At 42.3% G+C, this 24576-nt stretch overlaps 1 protein-coding gene and 2 long non-coding RNA genes across 4 annotated transcripts in view; 2 read left to right on the forward strand and 1 right to left on the reverse strand.

The window, feature by feature from the left end:
• LOC143510880 (integrin alpha-X-like) overlaps positions 1–10617 on the reverse strand; it is a 39307-nt gene extending 28690 nt beyond the window's left edge. Inside the window, exons 1-10 of one of the 2 annotated variants that reach the window (XM_077000727.1) lie at positions 10447–10617; positions 7295–7403; positions 6583–6686; positions 6373–6443; positions 6027–6138; positions 5797–5930; positions 3093–3226; positions 2724–2877; positions 2411–2561; positions 2252–2325 (exon numbers count right to left, since the gene is read on the reverse strand). In XM_077000727.1, the coding sequence (XP_076856842.1) occupies positions 2252–2325; positions 2411–2561; positions 2724–2877; positions 3093–3226; positions 5797–5930; positions 6027–6138; positions 6373–6443; positions 6583–6686; positions 7295–7403; positions 10447–10486 (1083 nt within the window). In that variant the 5' untranslated portion in view covers positions 10487–10617. Of the gene's footprint in view, positions 1–2251; positions 2326–2410; positions 2562–2723; positions 2878–3092; positions 3227–3421; positions 3925–5796; positions 5931–6026; positions 6139–6372; positions 6444–6582; positions 6687–7294; positions 7404–10446 lie in introns of those variants that run through there. The other variant, XM_077000728.1, reaches the window with a different exon arrangement.
• LOC143510881 (uncharacterized) lies at positions 4059–6310 on the forward strand. The gene is made up of 2 exons (XR_013130100.1): positions 4059–5181; positions 5919–6310. It is a non-coding gene; the product is annotated as an uncharacterized LOC143510881 (long non-coding RNA).
• Positions 10618–23175: 12558 nt separating the features above from the next.
• Positions 23176–24427, forward strand: LOC143509793 (uncharacterized). Its single transcript, XR_013129779.1, has 4 exons — positions 23176–23569; positions 23715–24018; positions 24094–24219; positions 24329–24427. It is a non-coding gene; the product is annotated as an uncharacterized LOC143509793 (long non-coding RNA).
• The last annotated feature ends 149 nt before the right edge of the window (positions 24428–24576 follow it).

The following is a 24576-nucleotide window of genomic DNA, read 5'->3' on the forward strand; positions in this document are numbered from 1 at the left end:
CAGCTCTTTGGTCTTGCCCATTGTGGTGAGGTTGGAGTTTGTTTGTGTGTGAGTGTGGACAGGTGTCTTTTTATTCTATTTAGTTCAAACAGGTCCAGTTAATACAGGTAACGAGTGGAGAACAGGAGGGCCTCTTGAGCAACTAACAGGTCTGTGAGAGCCAGAATTCGTACTGTTTGGTAAGGTATCAAATACTTATTTCCTGCAATAAAATGCAAATTAATGATTTAAAAGTCATTCAGTGTGATTTTCTGGATTTTGTTTTTAGATTCCATCACTCACACTTGAAGAGCATGTGATATGATAAAAATGATAGATTTCTACATGCATTGCAAGTGTGAAAACTAGCAAAATCGGCAGCGTATCAAATACTTGTTCTCCTCACAGTATATATATATATATATATATATATATATATATATATATATATATATATATATATATATATATATATAAATAATGCTGCTTGAAAGTTTGTGACCAATCTAAACATTGTCATTAAAAAATCATATTTAAATAATAATAATAAAAAATTATAATCTGATGAAATCAAATCAAATATATTTATATAGCGCTTTTCACAACACATGATTGATGATGAACATCCAAATGAACATCCAAATCTCAAGTTGTAAACGTGTCCTTTCCTCTCGGCATTGTTGTGCTTTACTCCCTTTTAATCAGTGTGCTTGAAATCTTTTTCCAATGACATCTCGTTTGATTGGGCTGCTTGATTGATTACTTGAGAACTCACATGAGTCTTTTATCAATACAGCTGTTGTTAATAAAATTTTGCACATGCTCTGATTCAATGTTTCATGTAATCATAAACCTGACATTTCATAAAAAAAACTGCCGATGATAAAATAACAGAATCAAAAATCTAAAATACTCAAGGAGCACTAACTTTCATGCATAAAAAGTTAGTATATAATATATATATATATATGTACACACACATATATATATATTTTGATATATTATATTGCCAAAATATTCGCTCACCTTCCTTGACTCACATATGTGCTTAAGTGACATCCTATTCCTAATTTATAGGATTAAATATGATGTTGGCCCATCCTTTACAGCTTCAACTCTTATAGGAAGGCTGTCCACAAGGTTTAAGAGTGTGTTTATGGGGATTTTTGACCATTTGTCCATAAGTGTATTTGTGAGGTCACATACTGATATTAGATGAGAAGGCCTGGCTCTCAGTCTCTAATTCATCCTAAAGGTGTTCTACAGGTTTGAGGTCAGTCAAGTTCATCCACACCAGACTCTGCCATCCATGTCTTTAGGGACCTTGCTTTGCGCACTGTTGGAAGAGGAAGGGGCCAGCTCCAAACTGTTACCACAAAGTTGGGAGCATGGAATTGTCAGTCTCTGCTCTAATTCATCCTAAAGGTGTTCTATCAGGTTGAAGTCAGGACTCTGTGCAGGTCAGTCAAGTTCATCTACACCAGTCTCCTTCCATGTCCTTATGGACCTTACTTTGTGCATTGGTGCACAGTCATGTTGGAAGAGGAAGGGGCCAGCTTCAAACTGTTCCCACAAAGTTGGGAGCATGGAATTGTCCAAAATGGCTTGGTATGCTGAAGCATTCAGAGTTCCTTTCACTGAAACTAGGGGGCACCACACCATAATCACCCCATACACCAAACCTTACACTTGGCACAAAGCAGTCAGACAAGTACCGATCTCCTGGCAAAAGCCAAATCCAGACTCGTCCATCAGATTTCCAGATGGAGAAAAGCGATTTGTCACTCCAGAGAATGCACCTCCACTGCTCTAGAGTCTTTGCATTGCACTTGGTGATGTATGGCTTGGATGCAGCTGCTTGACCAGGAAACCCATTCCATTAAGCAATGAGGAATGAGGAAATTTCACAATTGTATTTGTTACACAGATGGCATCCTATCACAGTTCCACGCTGGAATTCACTAAGCTCCTGAGAGCGACCCATTCTTTCATAAATGTTTGTAAAAACAGTCTGCATGTGGTTAATTTTATGTACCTGTGGCCATGGAAGTGATTGGAACACCCGATTCCGATAATTTGGATGGGTGAGCGAATACTTTTGACAATACACACTCTCTTTCTCTCTCTCTCACTCATATATATATATATATATATATATATATATATATATATATATATATATATATATGTGTGTGTGTGTGTGTGTGTGTGCACAAGTCCACACACATTCTCAATAAAGAAATGCATAACTAATGCAAAACAGTAACTTTACATTTGGAGTAAATGCTGCGTTAAACCCTTCCTGTGCAAATTCCATTTTATTGGAATCTCCTGAAGTCTGGGTTCCTTAAACAAAACAAGACAAACAAAACTTTAATTGTAATATTTGAATGAATAATTTGACTGGGACATCAAAGAGCTATTAACATACCCTCAATCGCAATGATATTGCCTTCCAGGATATCACGGATTTTGTCCAGCAAGTCAAAGTCTTCCACCTTGAACACATGTTCATCATCTGGTTCAGATGCAATGGTTTTCAACTCGTCCCGTGCAGATTCAGTATCAAAAGCCTTACCAACCTTGCAAAGAAATAAAAGAAGAAGCTGAGTTGTCAACAAGGGTATTAAGTGCGTTTTCTGAAACTTGTGTATCATCTTGTGCCTCATCTCATTTGCTTAACCAGTACTTTTTGTTCTAGAATATCTTTAATCTTAAAATGTCTGCAAGTAGAATTTTCTTACCCCTATAGAATATCTAATGATATTGTTCCGTTTTGCATTTTCAATTGCTTCTTTCAGATTGTCATCGCCATAACTTGATTCACCATCAGTAATAACAATCAAAACTCTGTTAGCATTTGCCCTGGACCCTGCCCTGCTGGTAAATAGTTCATTCCTGTGAAAAAAATTATAAAATTGGACGTGAAATTCAGGATCATTTTGAGATTGGCCTTACTTATGATGATAAAATAATTGCATACTAAATATACTGGCTGTGAGTAAAATAAGCAAAATGTAAATTTCCTTATAATAATTTATAAAAATATAATAATTTACAACTATACTGCACATAAAGGTATGAATATATTTATACACTTGAATAATACTTACACAAGTTTATTGATGGCCCTTGCAGTGTAGGTTCCTCCACCTTTTTGTTTAATGTTCATTATTTGACTGAAGTCTCTAAAGTCGTTGAATGATATTTCTATGGTAAAATCAGTTGAAAACTGTGCAACAGCAAACTGTGAAAATAAATTCAGAAATTAAAGTACAGCTGATATAAAAGCTTAGCAGTAATCCTTGTGCCAAAAGCTGGTTGTCATGGTGCACTGGGCACCTTGCCAGAGCACACCTACAGACTCTCTCTCTCTCTCACACACACGCACACACACACAGCCCACCTAACTTAGTCTCTAGTGTATCATTTGTGTCTCTACCTAATAAAAGCCCACAGTTTTCTCCCAGCAGTGCTGCCACTGCACTGCCTATCTTGTCCTCATCTGAGCCTTCGGCTACCCTGGTCACCCTTTGAGGGATTACTGCCAGCATATCACATAGATTGCAGCCAGCACATCAGATGTATTATTGCCAGCACATCAGATGGATTACTGCCAGCACGTCAAATGGATTACTACCAGCACATCAGATGGATTACTGCCAGCACGTCAGATGTATTATTGCCAGCACGTCGAATGGATTATTGCGAGCACGCCAAATGGATTACTGCCACCATGTCAAATGGATTACTGCCAGTATCACGTGGTCCTGCCTCCCCCTGTCAGTCATGTCTTTTGTTTTGTTCTCTGTGTGTTTGAGTGTCTTATTTTGAAATCCCTATTTGAAATCCATAGTCTCTGTCTTGTTCTCTACTCCTCGTTATCGCTTTCAGGTGTGTCTTGTTGTGTTCCTTGTTTAGTTAGTGTATTTAAGTCCTGTGTTTGGTCTCTAGTGTTGTCGGTTATTGTAAGTTGTGAGTACTAATTTTTGTTCATGCCTTTTGTGGTTCATGCTCCTTATGTATTTTCATGTTAGCTGTTCATGTCACCTCTGTTCTTTGTATGAGTATGTTGTTTTTGTGTTAGTTCTTTTAGTAAACTCCTCAAATCTGCATCTGCGTCCTACCTGCTTAACCAAATCCTTTACAGCCAGCACGCCAGATGGATTACTGCCACCACATCAGCTTTCAGTGTTTGTATTCTTTTGCACGCTTGATACACGTAACTTTTTGTTAAGTTATATGATGGAGAAAGATGAAACTCCTTTGCAACTCTCTCCTCTTACTCCCTCCCTGCCTCCACTGTCAGAAAGTTTACAATCTCAATGCAAATCCTGATTCAGCTCATTCAAGGTTTGAGTTTGTATTTTATGGGAACTCAAACTTTATTTCAGACATTCAAGAAAGTAAAGATATGCCTCATTAGAATTATACATGACTGAACCAAAACACATTGTGACGGGCAGGGTGAGCAAAATAAAATGGAAGCGATCGCGCCAAGTCTCAGGGAAAAAGGATGGTTTAATGGAGAAAGTGTGCAAACCAAAACCCGTGAACTGATCCAAATTAAGGATATAATAACCAGTGGTCAACTGGTACAAAGACAAGACATATATAGACAAACAAACGACCCTCAGGTGAGACGGAACGCGGGCTCCTCCCACCTGAGGGAAGAACACAACAACAGGACAACTGCCGCTGTGGACAGAGGCGACTAGTAGGGGGCCCGCCGTACCGTGACTCCCATCCATGCCACAGGAGGCTGGATCCATCACACCGGGAAGCTGCCACTCATCCACCACCTCACCCTCACACCACAGCACTCCTTCAATCTCAATTGCCCACTTATTAGTCATGCCCACTCATCATCACCTGCACCTGTCCTGTTTATTTCCAATCACCTCTTACTTGATTTAAGCCAGGTCTCTGCCATCAGTGCTGTACAATATACTTGACTAGCCTTCTCAACGCATTTAAGAGCCTTCCTGGATGAATGATGATCACCTTTGCTTTAAAAACTTGAGTATCACTATTCCCACTACTTTCTGTGCTGAGCCTATCAGACTTGACTTCTCGCTTGTTCTTGTTTCTTTGATATTGAACTATGGACATTACATTCCTCTGCCACCCTCACCTTCATCTCCCTTTCTCCTCCTGTGACAATCTACTTCATCATCCACATACCCTTCTAATAAGGCATGTGTAAGTTCAGTGTTATTTCACTTTATATACAGTATTAACTTGCAACAGCACAGCATACTCTTCAGTGCTCTACAGTTACTACTCACTCCAGAGAAATGCAAGTATAGCTACAATATATAAGTATAGCTATTTAAGTATAGCTATGTAAATAAAACTATTTAAGTCCCATGTTGTCTTTAATGCTTCATGTTACAGCAAATAGATATTATGGGAGTCTTGTTGGTGTTGGTTTGGATTTTTGTGGCTTGAATGCCGATTCTTTTTGTTGATGTGGAATTGTACTGTTAAATGTTTTGATTGGTTGCACCAGTTACACCAAAGCTTTTTATTCTGTTATTCTCTGTTCATACTTCAGCTCATGCTATGGGTTCTGGCAGGTATTTTTTTACTTAATGCATAGGAAGGCTGTGCTCTTTAATCTTTCCTGCTACTTTCAACTTACTTAAAAAAAACATCGCAAGCAGCTTCCACCCTACCTCTTGTAATGGGGTTCCAGAACTTTGGACAATGGCACTGCCTATGCTGCCATTTGCATGCATCACCTTATGCAAAGTTTTTGAAAAGTTGGATGAGATTGCAATACATTTATTACAGACTTCCCTGTGCTTGCTGTACCTGAATATCTCGGTTGATTAACCCTTGGATAAGTTTTACAACAAAAGTCAACATTTGCTTGAACTGATTAGGTAGAACACTTCCAGAGGCATCCAATAAAAAGGCAATGTCTGTTTGTGCAGGACGTGGGCAGTCTGAGGATGAAGAACAAAAGAAGACCTTCAGAAATAGAGCAGATTCAATAAAAGAAAGATTGGTGATTGGTGTTGTTTGGGGGGTGGGTGAATGACCTCTTAAAGCTCTTGGGATAGGGCTTTCTGGAACATTGGTTTCATGAATAAAACACATGCCATTGAAGGTAGTAGTTACTTTACATGCCTTGGGAATGGTGGGGCCGCACACCTGAGAGAGAGACAGGGTTTGCTTTTACTTAAATAACTGCAACACAGACCTTGCTTACATAAATGCCACCCTTAACCAAGCAAGGGAAAAATAATCCTAAAATTGGATGAGAATTTACATATTTTCAAATTTAGACTGATGTATTCAAAAGTAAAATATGTTGACAGATGGATATGTGTGCACTGATCCATCCTCATAATGAGGAATCAAATGCAGAATGAATTTGAATCTTACCAATAACTTAGAAGGTTGCAGACCTCTAGTCATTGAAAGTCCAAGTGACATATTAACAGCCTCAGGAGGTACTATTTTAAAGCATGAATATTGACAAACAAGTTGCATTTTCCCCAAAAACACCTCCAAAGAAATGTCATGTCAGAATTAGCATGTCACGTATCAATATTTTACATTTTTACACTATGAACGCTGAATATGAAACAATACCATTTATTTGTAATGGTGAACATTTTCCTGTTTTTACTGCACAGCTGTAAACTTGTCCTCTTTTATTCTCACTTTGTTGAAATAAAGGATCACTCACAATCACACTGAGGAGAGGCAGAAATATGTTAGCTAAATTAGATTTTTGTATTTGTCCATTTCACTGTGACGATTAAAGTTGTTTAGTTTTCAGAATGATTTACGTGCTCCTTGACATCTTTGGAGCTGGGTACTAATCAGGGAGTGGTGTCCTGAACAGTCGATAAGAGCAGAGTAGTAGCCTAAAGCTTGAGCAGATTTACTACCATTAGGCACCATTAGCATTCTCTCCCATGCCAGTTTACAGAGATAAAACCGTAAAGTCTTTCTTTTCATGTGTAGCACTGGATCATCCCAGGGGACTTTGCTATCTCCTTCCCTGTTCATTCTCAGTTGACTGTGTGATATAGGCTGCATCGTTTAAGGAAAGGAGAAGTACAGGAATCTGTAGGAGCCTGTAGCCTGAAGAAACTGGTCAAGAACGACCTTTGTGGGGCCAAGAATGGCAGTCCAGAGACTAAGAGGAGGATGAGAGGGAAACTGGACTCACTTCTTCACACCTTCACTCACCCACTGCATAAAACACTTGCAGAACTCATGAGTATTGTCAAGTGTTGCTTCATCGGCATAAAGTGCAATTATGAGCATTTCAATGAGCACTCTGTTCATTACTCACCTTAATGGATCTTTCTGCACCACTTTATATCCAAAAATGATGTTTTGGTTTGGGGAAAATTCCTTCCAAGCAGTTGGCTCAATGTTGAAAGCTTCCACTGACTGAAATCCTATTGATCAAAAGCCAAATATTCATTTTAAGACCCTGGACACCCAAACCAATTTTTTATATCATTTCCAAATGCAATATCCATAAACATTTAAACAAGACAACATATAAGTTGTACTGCCAGCACGTCAAATGGCATACTTGGTGTAATAAAAACACATTTTATTTGTGTAACATACTTGGCAAATAAAAAAATAAAACTGATTCTGATAATATTTCCAATTCTGATAATCTTACTGTTCCCAGAATGCCATTCCCATATAGCCTGGTATTCTTTAAACATTTATTTTTAGTAAAATATTCCTAGATTAAACAGAGAGAGAGAGAGAGAGAGATAAAGAAGACAGAACATATCATTTCAGGATAATTGCCCATGTGTCCACAGCGGCTGTTGTTGTTGTTGTTGTTTGGTGACGTCATGTGCGTCCCTCAGGTGGGCGGAGCCCGTGATCCGTCTCACCTGAGGGTCGTTTGTTTGCCTATATATGTCTTGTCTTTGTACCAGTTGACCGCTGGTCATTATATCCTTAATTTGGATCTATTGCACGGGTTTTAGGTTTGCACACTTTCTATTAAACCATCCTTTTTCCCTGAGACTTGGCGTGATCGCTTCCTTTTTGTTGCTCACCCCCGCCCGTCACAGAATGACCAGCCACCCTTCGGAAGCCGCCGAGTCTCTTTTTCTTTCTCCTTCGTTCGTGGTCATGTCTCGTGGTAAGTGTTTGTCTGCGTGGTGTTTTGTGAAGAGTTCCGCCGTGCTTTTGTGTTGTGTGTGGCACGGCGAGGACCAGGGCTGTCTGCCCTGGGAAAAACTCTTTGTGTTTGTTGTCTTTTTGTTTGAAGAGCTCCGCCGTGCCCGTGTTGTGTGTGTGTGTGGCACGGCGAGGACCAGGGCAGTCTCCCTGGGTATGCTCTTCGTCTTGTGTGGTGTCTGTGTACGTATGAATGGTAACGTTGGTCAGTGTGCGTCGCTCGTTTGTGTTTGTGTTGAATGTTTCATGTGTGACGCGGGTACCGCTCATCACCGTCGCCTCGCTCCCCCGTCGTCTTGTGTTTAATGTGGGGGAGCGACTGCGAACCAGAGCGGCGCGTCAGTGTCTACCGAGCGTGCACGTATAAATCCCGTTCCGTTCGTTGTTTGTACACAGTTTTGTTTGTCTAGTCTTTGCGTGTGTGTTCTGTCCCAGCGTGTTGTCAACTGTTTGCGTGTAATTCCACGCATGCTCCTCCCCCTGAATGTGTGTTTGGGGGGGGGCCGGCTGTGGTCCTGTGCCATGGGGTGTGGCACGGAGGGCGTCTCTCCCGAGGGAGGGGGTAAGGCGCGTTTGTGTTTTGTGTTTGTATGTGTGTGTTTGTATGTGTGTGTGTGTGTGTGAGGTTGTGTTTGTGCAGGTGCTTCTCCTTGGCAGTGTTCCTGGACCTTGTGGGGGTCTCCACCTGGCAGGAGCCCCCTTGTGTTGTGGGGTGACCGGAGCCCGGTCGTGAAGAGCCCCTCCCTAGAGGGCTGGGGCCCCCGGATGTTTGGGGACCATGGGGCTCCGGTCTGAAAAGCTCCTGCTCGGGATGGAGATCCTCTCTCCTGCCCGGGGTGACCAGGAGGCCCTTGGGGCTGCTCCCTAGCCCGAGTCGGGGGTGCTCTGGGCCTCGGTCTCTGGCGCTCCTGGGTTGGGTGGAGGAGTCCACCTTGAGATGAGAGGCCCCGGGAGGGGTTGGCTCCCCAGGAGGCTGGGGTGACCCCTAGCAGAAGGCAGGGGTCAGCTCTGGGAGGAGGTAGGTCCAGGAGGTGAAGTAGCCACGCCTTGGAGAGGTAGCCTGCACGCACACACACACACGAGGGACGAGAGAGGAGCCGTAGCCCCTCGTCCTCACACCCGTGGGGCTTACCGGCTGAAAGCCGGTTAGGGCGTGAGGGCCCTGTGACCGACTGGGGCGTGGTTTTATGTTGTTAACGGCCCGGTCGGTCCAGGGTCCCGCCCGGGGAGGTGAGCTGTTTAATGTTGTGTGTTTTATGTTCCACCTCCCGGACGGCAGGAGGTGTGTTCCTGCCTGTCTCTGCCTTCCTGCCCCTTTGTGTTTTGTGTGCAGCCGCTGTGTGTCACACACCCAGTGGAGGGGAGTGCGGCTTGGTGGGGGGGTCTGTCACGGTGAGGCGGCCCCCTGCTGGCCGCCTCTGTCCACAGCGGCTGTTGTTGTTGTTGTTGTTTGGTGACGTCATGTGCGTCCCTCAGGTGGGCGGAGCCCGTGATCCGTCTCACCTGAGGGTCGTTTGTTTGCCTATATATGTCTTGTCTTTGTACCAGTTGACCGCTGGTCATTATATCCTTAATTTGGATCTATTGCACGGGTTTTAGGTTTGCACACTTTCTATTAAACCATCCTATTTCCCTGAGACTTGGCGTGATCGCTTCCTTTTTGTTGCTCACCCCCGCCCGTCACACCATGACCAACTTTTACAGTGGAGGTTTGGGAAGGCCAGGGGGGCAATGCCCACTAAATGAGGTCTGGTATGAGACACGTCGATTTGTGAATGGCGGTAAAGTGGCAGCAGCGTTGGCAACTAAGCGATTTTATCACTATTTTTAGGAATTATTCAGACCTCTCTAGCTATTTTTTTTAGGGGGTTAAAAAACAATTGTCAGTTGAATACTCATGTGACCATTGACATCCATTAATATTATTCAGTCTCCCTAAAATGTCCCACCCTTGGATTCCCTCTCATTTGGCTTATCCATATTACCTATGCAACTTTACCCATCATTCCACCTACTAACCACTGCCATCTGCATTGCGCTGCTGACATCACTCACGACATGGTGTGAAATTGAGATGTTAATTAAACAGATACAGAGTCTGATGCAAAACATTATACATGTGACAAGATCAAGGAAACAGTGTATATATATATATATATATATATATATATATATATATATATATATACATTTCTTATAGATGAGAGATAACTGAATTTGGAGGACTCAATGATTAATTAATAATGAGAAAGCCAGTCACATATACAATAGCTGTGCTAAGTTTGTTCTTACCAGAAAATATGAAAAAGTAGACTTGAAAATTCCAGTCCATTTTTTTATGTGGCAATCAGAGTAAAAACAAAACAAAACAGATACAGATACAGAGAGACTGTGAGGGTTACTTGCTTCTCTGGACAGTTGATTTGTTACCTATGACAAACTGAAACAAGAGTGGGAAGTGGTGAATCTGCATATCCACAAGAGGAACATGAAGTAAAGTTATTCAAGAAGAAAAGAAGAAGAAGAAGAAGCACCCTTATGAATGCTTTTAGGGAAATTCCACTCTGCGTTTAACCTAGTGGGTGATTATACGCAGGGAAGCAGACCACCGCTGGCTGCTGCACCCAGGGGGTGAGGTGCCTTGCTCAAGGACACTTCAGCCACAGCTACTGCTGCTCATGGGGCTTGAACTGCCTGCCTTACAAGCCCAAACATGTCTCTATTGTAAGAGTACATGTTGCTTTGCACATTCCTGGCCCTTTGCAGAACCAGGCCTAACCTATCTGGAGCCAGCGTTTATAGTTTAAATGGCATTTATGCAGACATATCATAAATATTCCTTTTTATTCCTTCTACTCCTTACAACATCTGCTACCAACGGTTGTCTATGCTAATATACACTATATTGCCAAAAGTATTTGCTCACCTTCCTTGACTCACATGTGAGCTCAAGTGACATTGAACCCTATAAATTAGGAATGGTATATGATGTTGGCCCAACCTTTACAGCTTCAACTCTTATAGGAAGGCTGTCCACAAGGTTTAAGAGTGTGTTTATGGGGATTTTTGACTATTTGTCCATAAGTGTATTTGTGAGGTCACATACTGATATTAGACGAGAAGACCTGGCTCTCAGTCTCTAATTCATCCTAAAGGTGTTCTACAGGTTTGAGGTCAGTCAAGTTCATCCACACCAGACTCTGCCATCCATGTCTTTAGGGACCTTGCTTTGCGCACTGTTGGAAGAGGAAGGGGCCAGCTCCAAACTGTTCCCACAAAGTTGGGAGCATGGAATTGTCCAAAATGTCTTGGTATGCTGAAGCATTCAGTTCCTTTTACTGGAACTAGTGGGCCAAGCCCAGCTCCTGAAAAACAACCCCACACCATAATCCCCCCCATACACCAAACTTTACACTTGGCACAATGCAGTCATACAAGTACCGATCTCCTGGCAACCACCAAACCCAGACTCGTCCATCAGATTGTCAGATGGAGAAGCATGATTAGTCACTCCAGAGAATGTGTCTCCACTGCTCTAGAGTCTAGTGTAGCTCTCTGTGCTGTTCTTGAGCTAATTTTAAGGCCACATGATGTTTGGATGTCTGTAGTCATTGACTGCAGAAAGTTGTCGACATCTGCACATTATGTGCTTCAGCATCCGCTGACCCTGTTCCATCAGTTTATGTGGTTTACCACTTCATGGCTGAGTTGCTGTGGTTCCCAAACACTTCTACTTTCGAATAATACAGCTGACAGTTAACTGTCTATATTTAGAAGTGAATATTTAGAAGTGAGGATATTTCATGACTGGTGGCATCCTATCACATTTCCATGTTCAAATTCACTGAGCTCCTGAGAGCTCACTTCACAAATGTTTGTAAAAACAGTCTGCATACCTATGTGCTTAATTTTATACACCTGTGGCCATGGAAGTGATTGGAACACCTGATTCTGATGATTTGGAAGGATGAGCGAAAGCATTTGGCAATATAGCCAGTATTGCTGCTTTTAATATTTCTTAATTGTTTTATATTATTTACTGCTGTACCTGACCCTTCTCCCATTTTATTCTGTACAGTGTCCTTAGGTGTTTATGAAAGGCGCTTTAAATAAAATGTATTATTATTATTATTATTATTATTGTTGGCTGCACCATCTCCCTATCACACCCCCTTATGGGAACATTGACTTTAGAGGTGATGAGGTATAACAATTTTGGAGAATGGCTAATTTGATTTGAGGCTTTTGGTACTTCCAATAAAATGTTGTAATTACATTGTCAATAGAGGATAACCAGCTTAATGTTGGGGTAACTAGGAACACTTATTTTCATTTACTGAATTTATTTTATGAAGCATATTCAGCCACAGACAATGGCAGTTTTTGCCATTTAAATTAAATTATTACTTTAAAGAAAGGTACTTGCCAAGCTAATTAACTGGTTTTATGACATGTTTAGATGGCAGGGCAAATGGGTGACATCTGGGCAGTATTGCTATAGGGCTGTGCATCATTAATTTCAAGTTTGCATGTCAAACAGGTTGGCCCCATTCAAATTTAGCATGATGTCAAAACATGCAGCAGGTTATGGGCTCTTAACTGCTGGATGCCCAAATGGTGCTCAGAAAACAATGTGGGTTTTATAGAAAACTAGACCCATTTTGAAAGCAGGCCTGGTCTTTTGAAGCAGGATGGGATTCATCCCTCTTGGAAGAGGGTTCTGCTGTCATTTCATGTAGTATATCTGTTCTTATGTCTTGGATGATGGATGTGACCTTAATAAATATCGTTCTTCTCAGCATATGCGCCTTGCTATTGCTTAAAGTGAGGCAGTATCTGATCACTCCCTCATAACATATGACCTATATGTCTTGTCTTTGTACCAGTTGACCACTGGTCATTGTATCTTTAATACGGAGCATGTCACGGGTTTTTGGTTTGCGCACTTTCTCCATTAAACCATCCTTTTTCCCTAAGACTTGGTGTGATCACTTCCATTTTATTTCGCACTCCCTGCCTGTCACACCCTCCAATTTCCTGCGGTAGACACAGACACCACCATACATTTTACCAATCAATGTTTCCTATCAAAGGGGCCTCTCATTACAGAATCTTTTTGTGACTTGTTTTTAAAATGTTCAATGTAAGTTTATATTTTTTACTATGTAGTCAAAATCTAATTTACATTGGTGAACAGTTGGCATGTGAGTTCCTTTCCTAACTGACCCCTTTTTTCACTCTGTGGTATAAGAGGAATAATTGTGCAATGTCGAATGGCGCCGAAAATGACGTAATCGAATCTCGAATTTTGTAAGTTCACGTGCACCGCGCTTCAGCGCAATGAACAAAGTCATGTTTGCAGGGTTCATACACCTTTACAAGATGGAATTCAAGCACTTGTACGTCACTTTGAAGGTCCATTTCAATATTTCCCAGCACGTTAAACTTAAGTTAAATATTTATACATATACTCGAAATGATTCGAAATAATTCACTTTTTTATCACATTATTTAATGGTTGTTTATTTTCAAAACGTCCAATTTAACCTCTTCACGTTCTCTCATGTTTCGTCCTGGAATTAAGAGGTTCGTATTTGTTAACGTAATACAAGAGGACTGTTCAGTCAGATAGCTATTTGTTGTGAAATGAAGTAGTTACAGTTTCAAGCATTTTCAAGTACTTTAGCCTAAATTCCAGCACTTTTCAAACCTGGAACACAATGCAACATTAAAATTCATGAGGTAAATGTTCCTTCCCCTGTTTTTGAGGGATGTTTCTTTATACTACCAGATATCGTTTCAGACAACACACTGCAAAGAATGTGACGAGGCAAGTACGCTTCCGCCGTTCGCAGAGGTTCGCGTGAGGTGTGCGGAGTCGCGCGCTACGGTCACTCGCGAAAGTATAAACCTAGCTTTTTAAGGTCCTTGCTTTCACTGGATGTGAAAGATGCCATTAATTTATATGCGTTCATTTTGGAATTCCCACAGCCCATGGTTGAGGTGAGCTAGCTTTAGAGGGATAGAGGCACACCTCACCCATTTTTAAGTTTTACAGTGGTGGTTGGCGATTTTTTTTCTGGTACACATGGTTGTTTGTGTTTTTGAGGAAACTCAAAAATTATTTTAAGATTTTAAGACTATTTTAAGACTAAGTTATTGGATTTGGACTCGTTTACCTTTTCATTTTTTTGAGGCTGCCTATCAGTTTATGCTACGGACTGCTACGTTTTGCTAGTCGCGTGTACATCACGAAATGGCGGACAAACAGCAGGCTGCCCCTGCAGTGTCATTGCCCACTGTTGCAACGCATTCACAAATGCCGTTTAGAATTGATCTCCCTGCTCCCTTTACGGTCGAAGGCATGGAACCTTTTAGCTCGTGGATACAGCGTTTTGAAGTGGCTCTGGATGTTTCGACTGAACAGTTAGCTAAAGACAGACTGCTAGCCGCGAGACTTAGCGGTCCCGCATTTGCATACTGGCAAAGTTTGCCCGCGCTGGAGAAAAGCGATTACGACCAAGCTAAAGCTCGATTGAGTGCTGTTTTTGGACATACTTCCTTTTTGGCTACTTTTCAAACTCATCTGGGCACTCGTCCCCGCAAACCACAGGAGCCTTTAGAAGTTTATGCCGCTGATCTCACTAATTTAGTGGTCAAGGCTTTTCCTCAATATGGTGTTGAGGCACAAAGCTGTGACATTTTTTGACGTTTCGTGACAGGTTTGGACCCCTCCCTACAACTAAAAATTCACGAACATGGAGCAGTTACCCTGGATGCTGCATTGAAAGTGGCAACTCAATGTGAACAAGCCCAGTTGGCTCTGACTATAGCTGTGCACACGCATATTATTCCTGTAACCGTTCTACCCCAAGCGAACACCTGTGCACCGCCTCATATGGCTGAATTGACTGCGGCACTTGCTGACTTTAGAGCTGAAATGCACGAGTTGAAACTAACTCACCTGAAACACTCGGACAGTAAACTGAATAGACTCTCACAAGTTTCTGAGCCTCTTGTCAGAATTTGCAGATGAGTTTAGCTCTCACCCTTATGATTATGGCTGCACTGACCTTGTCTACCACACCATTGACACAGGGAACGCTAAGCCAATTAAGTTGCGATGCGACCTTATCGCACGTCTCCAGCAATGCAAGCACTACTACATGAGGAACTGGACAAGCTCTTGGAACATGGTATAGTCGAAGAATCAAATAGTCCATGGTCCGCACTGGTGGTGCTTGTTCGCAAGAAGAATGGCACCCATCGGTTTTGCGTTGACTACCGCAAATTGAATGCAGTTACTGTTAAGGACTCTCACCCGCTCTCTCGGGTTGATGACACCTTAGACAGGTTGACTGGTGTTCAAATCTTCAGCACTATTGATCTCACTGCTGTCTATTGGCAGATTCCACTCCACCCTCGAGATAAAGAGAAGATTGCATTCTCTACTGGCGCATGTCTCTTTCAGTTCCGAACCATGCCTATGGGTATCTCAAACGCGCCTCCAAGCTTCCAGCGCTTAATGGAGTTGGTTCTTCTGGGCCTCCACTGGAATGTTTGTTTGATTTATCTTGATGATATTATTGTGTATAGTGCAGACTTTTTGCAACATCTAGCGCACTTGACAGAAGTTTTCCAATGGTTTCGTGCTACCGGCCTCAAACTGAAGCCATCCAAGTGCCACCTGGCCCAATCTTCAGTCATCTTCTTGGGCCATCATGTTTCCAGTGAGAGGGTTCAGCCTGATCCCGCGAACACTGAGAAGGTTGCATCCTGGCCTGTTCCTTGTTCTGCTACAGAAGTGAGAGCCTTCTTATTCTTGTGTTCCTATTATAGGCGATTTATCAGGCAGTTCTCCCACATTGCAGAGCCACTCAATCGACTAAATCACAAAAGTGTGCCATTTTAATGGTCCCCCACAATGGATGAGGCCTTTCATGTACTGAAACGTGCCCTAACCTCCCTGCCTGTCATGGCGTTCCCTAATCTGACAGCTCCATTCCTGCTGTACACTGAAGCCTCCACTCAGGCTATTGGTAGTGTATTGTCCCAAAGGGCAGATGGAAAGGTATATGTTGTGGCATATGCGAGTCATACCCTCTCCACCTCAGAAAGGAAGTGGTCCACCTTTGACCGTGAGCTGTTTGCAATCATGTGGTCTGTCCATCATTTTCGCCACTATTTGGCCTTCCGTCAGTTCACCATCATTACTGACCACAAACCATTAGTTGGTCTTAAGAAACTTCCGATAGATCAGGATCCCACAGGTAGACATGCACGTTGGGCGGTCGAACTGGACCTTCATGATTGGATAATCATACACAAGGACGGCTCTAAACACCTCAATGCCGATGCCATGTCTCGCCGCCCTCACAATGAATTGTCAACACTCCCTGAGAAATCCTCATTGGCTACAGGCCTCAGACAACTGCAGATCAGGGTCAGGACTCATCCCATGATCGGGACTGCCATGCAACGGTCTCCAATTTGTGTCCTACATCGACAAACCTAGTTCACATTCACGCTGATTGGAACCTACCAGAGGAACAGCGGAAAGACCCCGATATTGCAGTGGTGCTTGACTGGTTTGATTATGGTCGATGACCACCCCTGTGGAAACTTAAAACTGCTTCACCCTTCCTTCGTAAGCTGTGGTCCCAATTCCCCCGTCTCAAGGTGTGCAATGGTCTTCTATGCATACAGGTGCCCCACCACGCATCACAGAGGATGCTGGTGTACGGGGATACAGCGACAGGTGATGCCAAATATTACGGAGCTCGTAAGGCGACGTTAGTATCTCGTTCCCACGCGTTAATAAGTCGTGGCCACGCGTTATTTATTTATTTTTTACATGATGTCACCTTACGGGCTCCGTAAAATATAGTAAAATCCATAAAAAAAATTTTTTTTGACTGTCATGTCAATGGATTCAATGTAAACGCAATCCGTAAACGCAAGAAGCCGCTTTCGCCATTCCGGATGGCTCAGTCAAAACCATTACGTCTTAATGAACCAATACATATATCAGCAGCGAAAACTATTGTAAAAATACCAGGTTTATGTGTTTTTATTTTCTAACATGAGCTAAAACACAGGGTAGACTCAAACGACAGGAGTTTACAACTTCATCTTCAACCTTTTCAGCCCTGGTGCGAATGTGATCCTCACACGTCCCTGGATTCACCAGTTACAACTACAGATACACTAGAAAAAAATCTTGTTTCTTATTTTATGTCACCGTTAACTACACAGGGTTGACGCGAACTTAAATACAGTTGTGATCAAATTTATTCAACCCCCAATGCTGCGAAGGGTTTTATGGAATTCAGTGCACATTTGTAATTGTGTTCATAATGAAATCTTACAAGGACTTGTTAAAGAACTAAATGCAACTAAGATAGCATCAATTTTTTTTGTCATAAAGTATTAAATGGCCTTTTTGTGATTTCTTCATTGACACAATTATTCAACCCCTTTACGACTACCACTCCTAAGAACAGAGGTTCATTCCAGTGTTTTCCATCAGGTATTGAAAACATCTGTGGATGTCAACGAGCAGCAATCAAGCATGATAAGCACCAATTAGGCAGATTTAAAAGGACTGTGATACTCAGCTCCTTCTAGACATCTACTGGTGTGTTTCCAAGCATGGTGAAGGCAAGAGAATGGTCCCAGAAGACAAGAGAAGAGGTTATTGCTCTTCACAAGAATGGCAATGGATATAAAAAGATTGCGAAGTTGTTAAATATTCCAAGAGACACTATCGGAAGTATCATTCGCAAGTTCAAGTTAAAGGGCACAGTGGAAATGTTACCTGGTCGTGGCAGAAAGAAGATCCTGACCGCGACTGCTGTGCGCTACCTGAAGCGTAATGTGGAGAAAAATCCCCGCGTGACTGCTAAGGAACTGAAAAAAGACCTGTCAGATGTGGGCACTGAAGTTTCAGCTCAGACAATAAGGCGCGCACTGCATAACGAAGACCTCCATGCCAGAACGCCCAGACGCACCCCCTTGCTGACTCCAAAGAACAAGAAAAGTCGACTGCAGTATGCCAAAAGTCATGTGGACAAGCCACAAAGGTTTTGGAACAGTGTACTGTGGTCAGATGAAACTAAATTAGAACTGTTTGGGACAATGGACCAGCGCTATGTTTGGAGAAGGAAGAACCAGGCTTATGAACAAAAGAACACCTTGCCTACTGTGAAGCATGGCGGGGGGTCAATTATGCTTTGGGGCTGTTTTGCTTCTAATGGTACAGGAAAGCTTCAACGTGTGCAGGGTACCATGAATTCCCTTCAGTACCAGGAGATCTTGGAGGAAAATGTGATGGAGTCAGTCACAAACCTGCGGCTTGGGAGATGTTGGACCTTCCAACAGGACAATGATCCGAAGCACACATCCAAGTCCACTAGAGCATGGTTGAACATGAAAGGCTGGGACATTCTAGAGTGGCCATCGCAATCACCAGACTTAAATCCAATTGAGAACCTCTGGTGGGACCTAAAGAAGGCAGTTGCAGTGCGCAAGCCTAAGAATGTGACTGAACTGGAGGCTTTTGCCCATGAAGAATGGGCTAAGATACCCATAGGTCGCTGCAAGACACTTGTGTCAAGCTATGCTTCACGCTTGAAAGCTGTCATAACTGGAAAAGGATGTTGTACTAAGTACTAAAAAATAATGTCACTAGGGGGTTGAATAAAACTGATAATGATGTGAGCACAGTAAAGACATTTGTGGTTATTCCATCATAAATATTATGTTATGTTTGTCTAATTTATAAGTGCCTCTTTGATATAATTGTAAATAAGATGACTGAAATGATCAAAATCAATGTCAAACTGGCCAAAACACTTTATTTCAGTGGGGGTTGAATAAATTTGATCACAACTGTAGGTAGATAGATGGGCCTATTATCACAAGAGCTTGTGGTTAGATCTGACAGTGTTCAACGCTGTAGCGAACGGCAGTAACTTTGTTTTACCGCAAAATATGAAAACGATTGAAACCATTAATAACCCAATTAAATCCACCCAATTAAAAATGTACGATCTGGTAAATGTAGTGGTAAATGTACGATCTGGTAAATGTAGTGGTAAATGTACGATGTGGTAAATGTAGTGGTAAATGTACGATCTGGTAAATGTAGTGGTAAATGTACGCTCTTCTGACTTGTCCGCGGTGTAGCACTAGGTCCTGCTTCTCATCCCGCTTAGCAGTAAATGAATAACATGAATGAAGAACGTTGGTAAGATTGAAACGCTATTTGGCCTCTATGAAGGTTCTGGGCGGAAACTGCTGGCCACTGTCATTGAAATAGCCAATTTCGGAAGTGCTCTGTTTGCTAATTAAGTCAATATGATAATTAAAATATAATCTCCCGACCCCCCCCCCCCCCCCCCAAACACAAAACTCATAGGATCTACACGATTCACGTAGGTCACCCTTTTCAACTTTAAAACGGTGAATTTCGCCGAAAGGTGACAGATTTTCATGCCTGTGAAAGTCATCATAGTTTGCTTACCCATTTTGACACAGTTCTCAACCCAACTTTAAGAATAGATTAACGGCGATAATTTTTATATCGCCCGATAAGAGTATCAAATTAACGAACACTGTTAACGCCACCACTAATTTAAACATATTATTAATTTTAAGCAAGGTTGCCAACTTTTCAAAATCACTAGTGAGATTAGAGGAGGGGGGGGTCGAACGAACCCTTCGATCCCCCCTGGCTACGGGCCTGATTTAAATGGTACTTCAGACTAGTAGAACTCCTATAATAAACTAATTTTGCATTGCATAAGGTGCAAACAACTTTAGTCTTGTCAATGCCTCCATTAGGAAGCTTCCTAAAAATGAATTTTCCATGAAGCAAACCTGGCGACTTCGTGGCTGCATCCATGTAAGCACACGTGCGATTTTTTTTGTGGGTGTAATTCACAGATTTGAAAATTCGTTCTCACCCCCTACTGTGCAATTTGGTTAGGAATACACCCGACCTAAACTATCAAGGTGAAAGTCATCATAGTTTGCTTACCTATTTTGACCCAGCTCCCAACCCAACTTTAAGAATAGATTAACACTGGAACTCCTGAGATTTCAAGGTTCTGAGGACATCACCCCTCCTTCTCCTGCCCAATTAGCAGGACCATACATATGTTAATTTCAGAGCAAGACAGGAGCAGAAAGACAGGCAGGAGCTCTGTGGCAGGAGCTCTGTGGTGCACCAGGTCTAGTCTGTGTGCAGTCTGTGTGCACCAGGTCTAGTTTGTAGTCTAAAATAAATAAATAAAGTTTAGCCCTGTTTCGGCGTTATGTGTGAAGCGCTACATATTGACATAAGTATTATTTAGAGCGGTGAACCATTATCATTAGCGTGGTATTGGCGTTATGTATGAAGCAAGCGTCTCAGATTTTCTTGTGCATGCACTTCAATAGCGCCACACATTTACATGGCTGAACCAACCATTATCACGGGTCCATATTGTTCCCGTGAAACACATTATCATTAGCGTGGTATTGGCGTTATGTATGAAGCAAACGTCCCAGATTTTCTTGTGTATGCACTTCAATAGCGCCACACATTTACATGGCTGAACCAACCATTATCACGGGTTCATATTGTTCCCGTGAAACACATTATCATTAGCGTGGTATTGGCGTTATGTATGAAGCAAGCGTCCCAGATTTTCTTGTGTATGCACTTCAATAGCAGCAACAAAGTAATAAAGGTATAGTAAAGTAATATTTATTTGTACATTTACTTATTTTTACTCATACAGCATAGTAACATAATATTTTTTTGCAGTGTTTATGCTTGTGTTTGACTGATATTTCGTTTGTGTAAATAAGATATTTCGTTCATGTAAATAACTTAGCGTCATTTATTTATTTTTACTCATACAGCATAGTAATATAATATTTTTTGCAGTGTTTATGCTTGTGTTTGACTGATATTTCGTTCGTGTAAATAAGATATTTCGTTTGTGTAAATAACTTAGCGTCATTTATTTATTTTTACTCATACAGCATAGTAATATAATATTTTTTGTGTTTTCTTGTGTTTGACTGCTTTTTCGTTCGTGTAAATAAGATATTTCGTTTGTGTAAATAACTTAGCGTCATTTATTTATTTTTACTCATACAGCATAGTAATATAATATTTTTTGCAGTGTTTATGCTTGTGTTTGACTGATATTTCGTTTGTGTAAATAAGATATTTCGTTTGTGTAAATAACTTAGCGTCATTTATTTATTTTTACTCATACAGCATAGTAATATAATATTTTTTGCAGTGTTTATGCTTGTGTTTGACTGATATTCACGGATTGCCGTGAACCATTATCACGGGTCCAATCAACTTTTATTGTTCCCGTGTATGCAGGGGATTAGCCCGGTTTCGGTTTCGGCGTTATGTGTGAAGCGCCACCTATTATAATAAAGTATAATTAGTATGCGCTGTTGTGGGTGTGTTCTTCAGAGTCATGATAAAAGCTGAAACCCAAAGGCAGGCGACTTACATTTTCACTACTATCCTGTGTGGAGACGACGCAAAACACCATGGCAAGACAGAGGACGTTCACCGGTCAAGAAGTTGCGGCTTTGCTGACCAACGAGGACTGCTGTGAGTCCGATGCGGGAGAAGGACCCTCCTGTTTTTTGACCAGCGATTCATCCGATGAAGAAAGAAGCAGTACATCGGATGAGGTACAACAGAGCCCTCCAAGGAAGAGACGGACACAGGCTGACACCACACCTGCACCAACCGTACGGGCAAAAGATGGAACTGTTTGGGAGAAGGTTGGCATCGCACGCTCTCGTGTCAGCAGCTGTTCGCCTAATTCAACATTTGTTGAGCCGTCCGGGCCTACAGAGCATGCAAAGGTATAGTAACTTCATATTTCTTTCCAGTGTTTCTGCTTGTGTTTGAATGATATTTAGTACGTGTAATTTACCTAGCGTCATTTGTTTACTTTTACTAATACAGCGTAGGATCACAAGCAGACTGCAGAGTTTTCTGTGTTTGCTCGACATGGAGATGCTGCGAATCATCACAGACTGCACTGTCCATGAAGCCCGCAGAACAGACAGCAGCTGGAGTTTGTCGGTCAGCGAGTTTATGGCATTCGTAGCAATCCTATTTCTACGAGCAGTCCTCTGTCCAGTTGGAGCGATGTCGGACTGTTGGTCGGCAATGTTCGCTGTGCCTTCGATCCAGGAGACAATGGCACGGGACCGCTACCAAGAAATCATGCGGTACTTGCGCTTTGATAATAAGGACACCCGTGCGGAGCGTGCAAAGAGCGACAGATTTGCTGCGATTTCGGACATCTGGCAGCGATTTGTGAACAACTGCATTTTGTGCTATACCCCAGGCAAGGAACTGACAGTCGACGAGCAGCTGTTTCCGACCAAGGTTCGCTGTCCATTCACCCAGTACATTGCCTCAAAGCCGGACAAGTTTGGAATAAAGTTTTGGGTTGCTTCTGAGTTGAACACAAAGTACATGTGCAACGCCATTCCATACCTTGGAAAGGACCCCGATCGTCCCAAGGGGGAAAGAGTGTCCGAGAATGTGGTGATGAAGCTTATGAAGCCATACCTGGGCAAGGGCAGAACTGTAGCCACAGACAATTTTTTCACATCTCTTTCCCTGGCTAAGAAGCTGCTGGAATGCAACACGACTCTGCTTGGGACAATGAACAAGATTCGCCGAGAAGTTCCTTTGGAAGCCAAAAACGCCAAGGGACGTGAGAAGTTGTCAACGGAGGTGTACAGATCCGATGATGCGCTTCTGACGGTGTATGCCTCCAAGCCCAACAAAACAGTTTGCGTTCTGAGCACTATGCACACGCACGTGGAGATTGCAGACGACCGCAAAAAGAAGCCAAACACTGTGACGGACTACAACCGGACGAAGGTATGCATGTGTTGGCATTGATAAATCAATTTATCATACATGAATGAATTTATTCAAAATATAACATGTACTTCTTTGTATTTGTTCTTTGCAGTGCGCCGTTGACATCATGGACCAGAAGGCGCGTGCATACACAGTGCGCGCAGGAACACGCCGGTGGCCCGTTGCAGTGTTTTATAACATACTTGACCTGGCAGCGATGAACGCGCATGTTTTGTACACGGCATGTACGGGGTCCACAGAGAGTAGGAGAGTTTTTATGTGTACTCTTGCTGAGGAACTCCGTCTTCGTTTCCTACAGGAAAAGGAGTTGAAGAGAACGCCACGTCCTTCGCCTGCTCCTGGAAAGAAGACTACGTGTCAGGTGCAGACAAACTGCAACCGGAACTACAGCATAACCCCGTGCGCTGCATGCGGCAAGTACACCTGTCGCAAGTGTAGGGCAGAGTGTCCCTGGCTGTGTGGCAACTGTGTACCTAAAACTACATGAAGGTACGTCGATAAGTATATTTATATATATATATATATATATAAATATATTATATATATATACAGACAACCAATCACACACACATATATATACACACACACTATTATTTGAACATAACCAAAAATCTCTTCTCTTTCTGTTCCACAGTCGCACATCATGAAACCCGGTGTCACGGTCTGCCCCGCATCTCCTGCCATTTCATGTCTGTTTCCGTGTTAGTCCTCTGTTTATTTCTCGTCGTGGTTGCTGGTTATTTTTCTCATGGTTGCTGGAATTGGATTCCCGTTCTGTTATGACCCATGCCTGTGACATTTTCACAGAATCAATTTATACATGAATGAATTCGTTCTAAATATAACATGTACTTCTGTGCGTGCATACACAGTGCGCGCAGGAACACGCCGGTGGCCCGTTGACCTTGGCAGCGATGAACGATGAACCTGCCGCAAATGTAAGAAAGAGGGTCCCTGGCTGGTACACATGAATAAATTCGTTCAAAATATAACATGTACTTTGTTCTTTGCAGTGCGCCGTTGACAGACATCATGAAGGTGCGTGCATACACAGTGCACGCAGGAACACGCCGGTGGCCCGTTGCATGCAGCGAGTACACCCTGGCTGTGTAGCAACTGTTGGCTACAACTACATGAAGGTACGTTGATAAGTAGGCCTACATACGTAACACCACATATGTTACGTATTTTTGTCTTCTGAAAGATTTTATTCAAAATGTAAGGTGTACCTTGAATTGTTCTCCACAGCATCAACGCGTGTGTTGCATGCGGCAAGTGCATCTGGCGAGTACACCCTCAACTTCAAGACACCCTCAACTTTCTTGACATTCCACTTCAAGAAACCCGGAATAGACATCCATGTTTGATCAAAATAAAGTTGTTTTACAGCACATGAATTTGTTCTTCCTGTCTTTTCCTCTCCTTTTCCAGTCTGCTGTTTAGATCACAACATTTATCAGCCATATATATAATTGCGCCATATAATTTCTTAGCTT

This window comes from Brachyhypopomus gauderio, chromosome 3 (genome assembly GCF_052324685.1).
Source record: "Brachyhypopomus gauderio isolate BG-103 chromosome 3, BGAUD_0.2, whole genome shotgun sequence".
In the NCBI taxonomy this organism is placed as follows: Eukaryota; Metazoa; Chordata; class Actinopteri; order Gymnotiformes; family Hypopomidae; genus Brachyhypopomus; species Brachyhypopomus gauderio.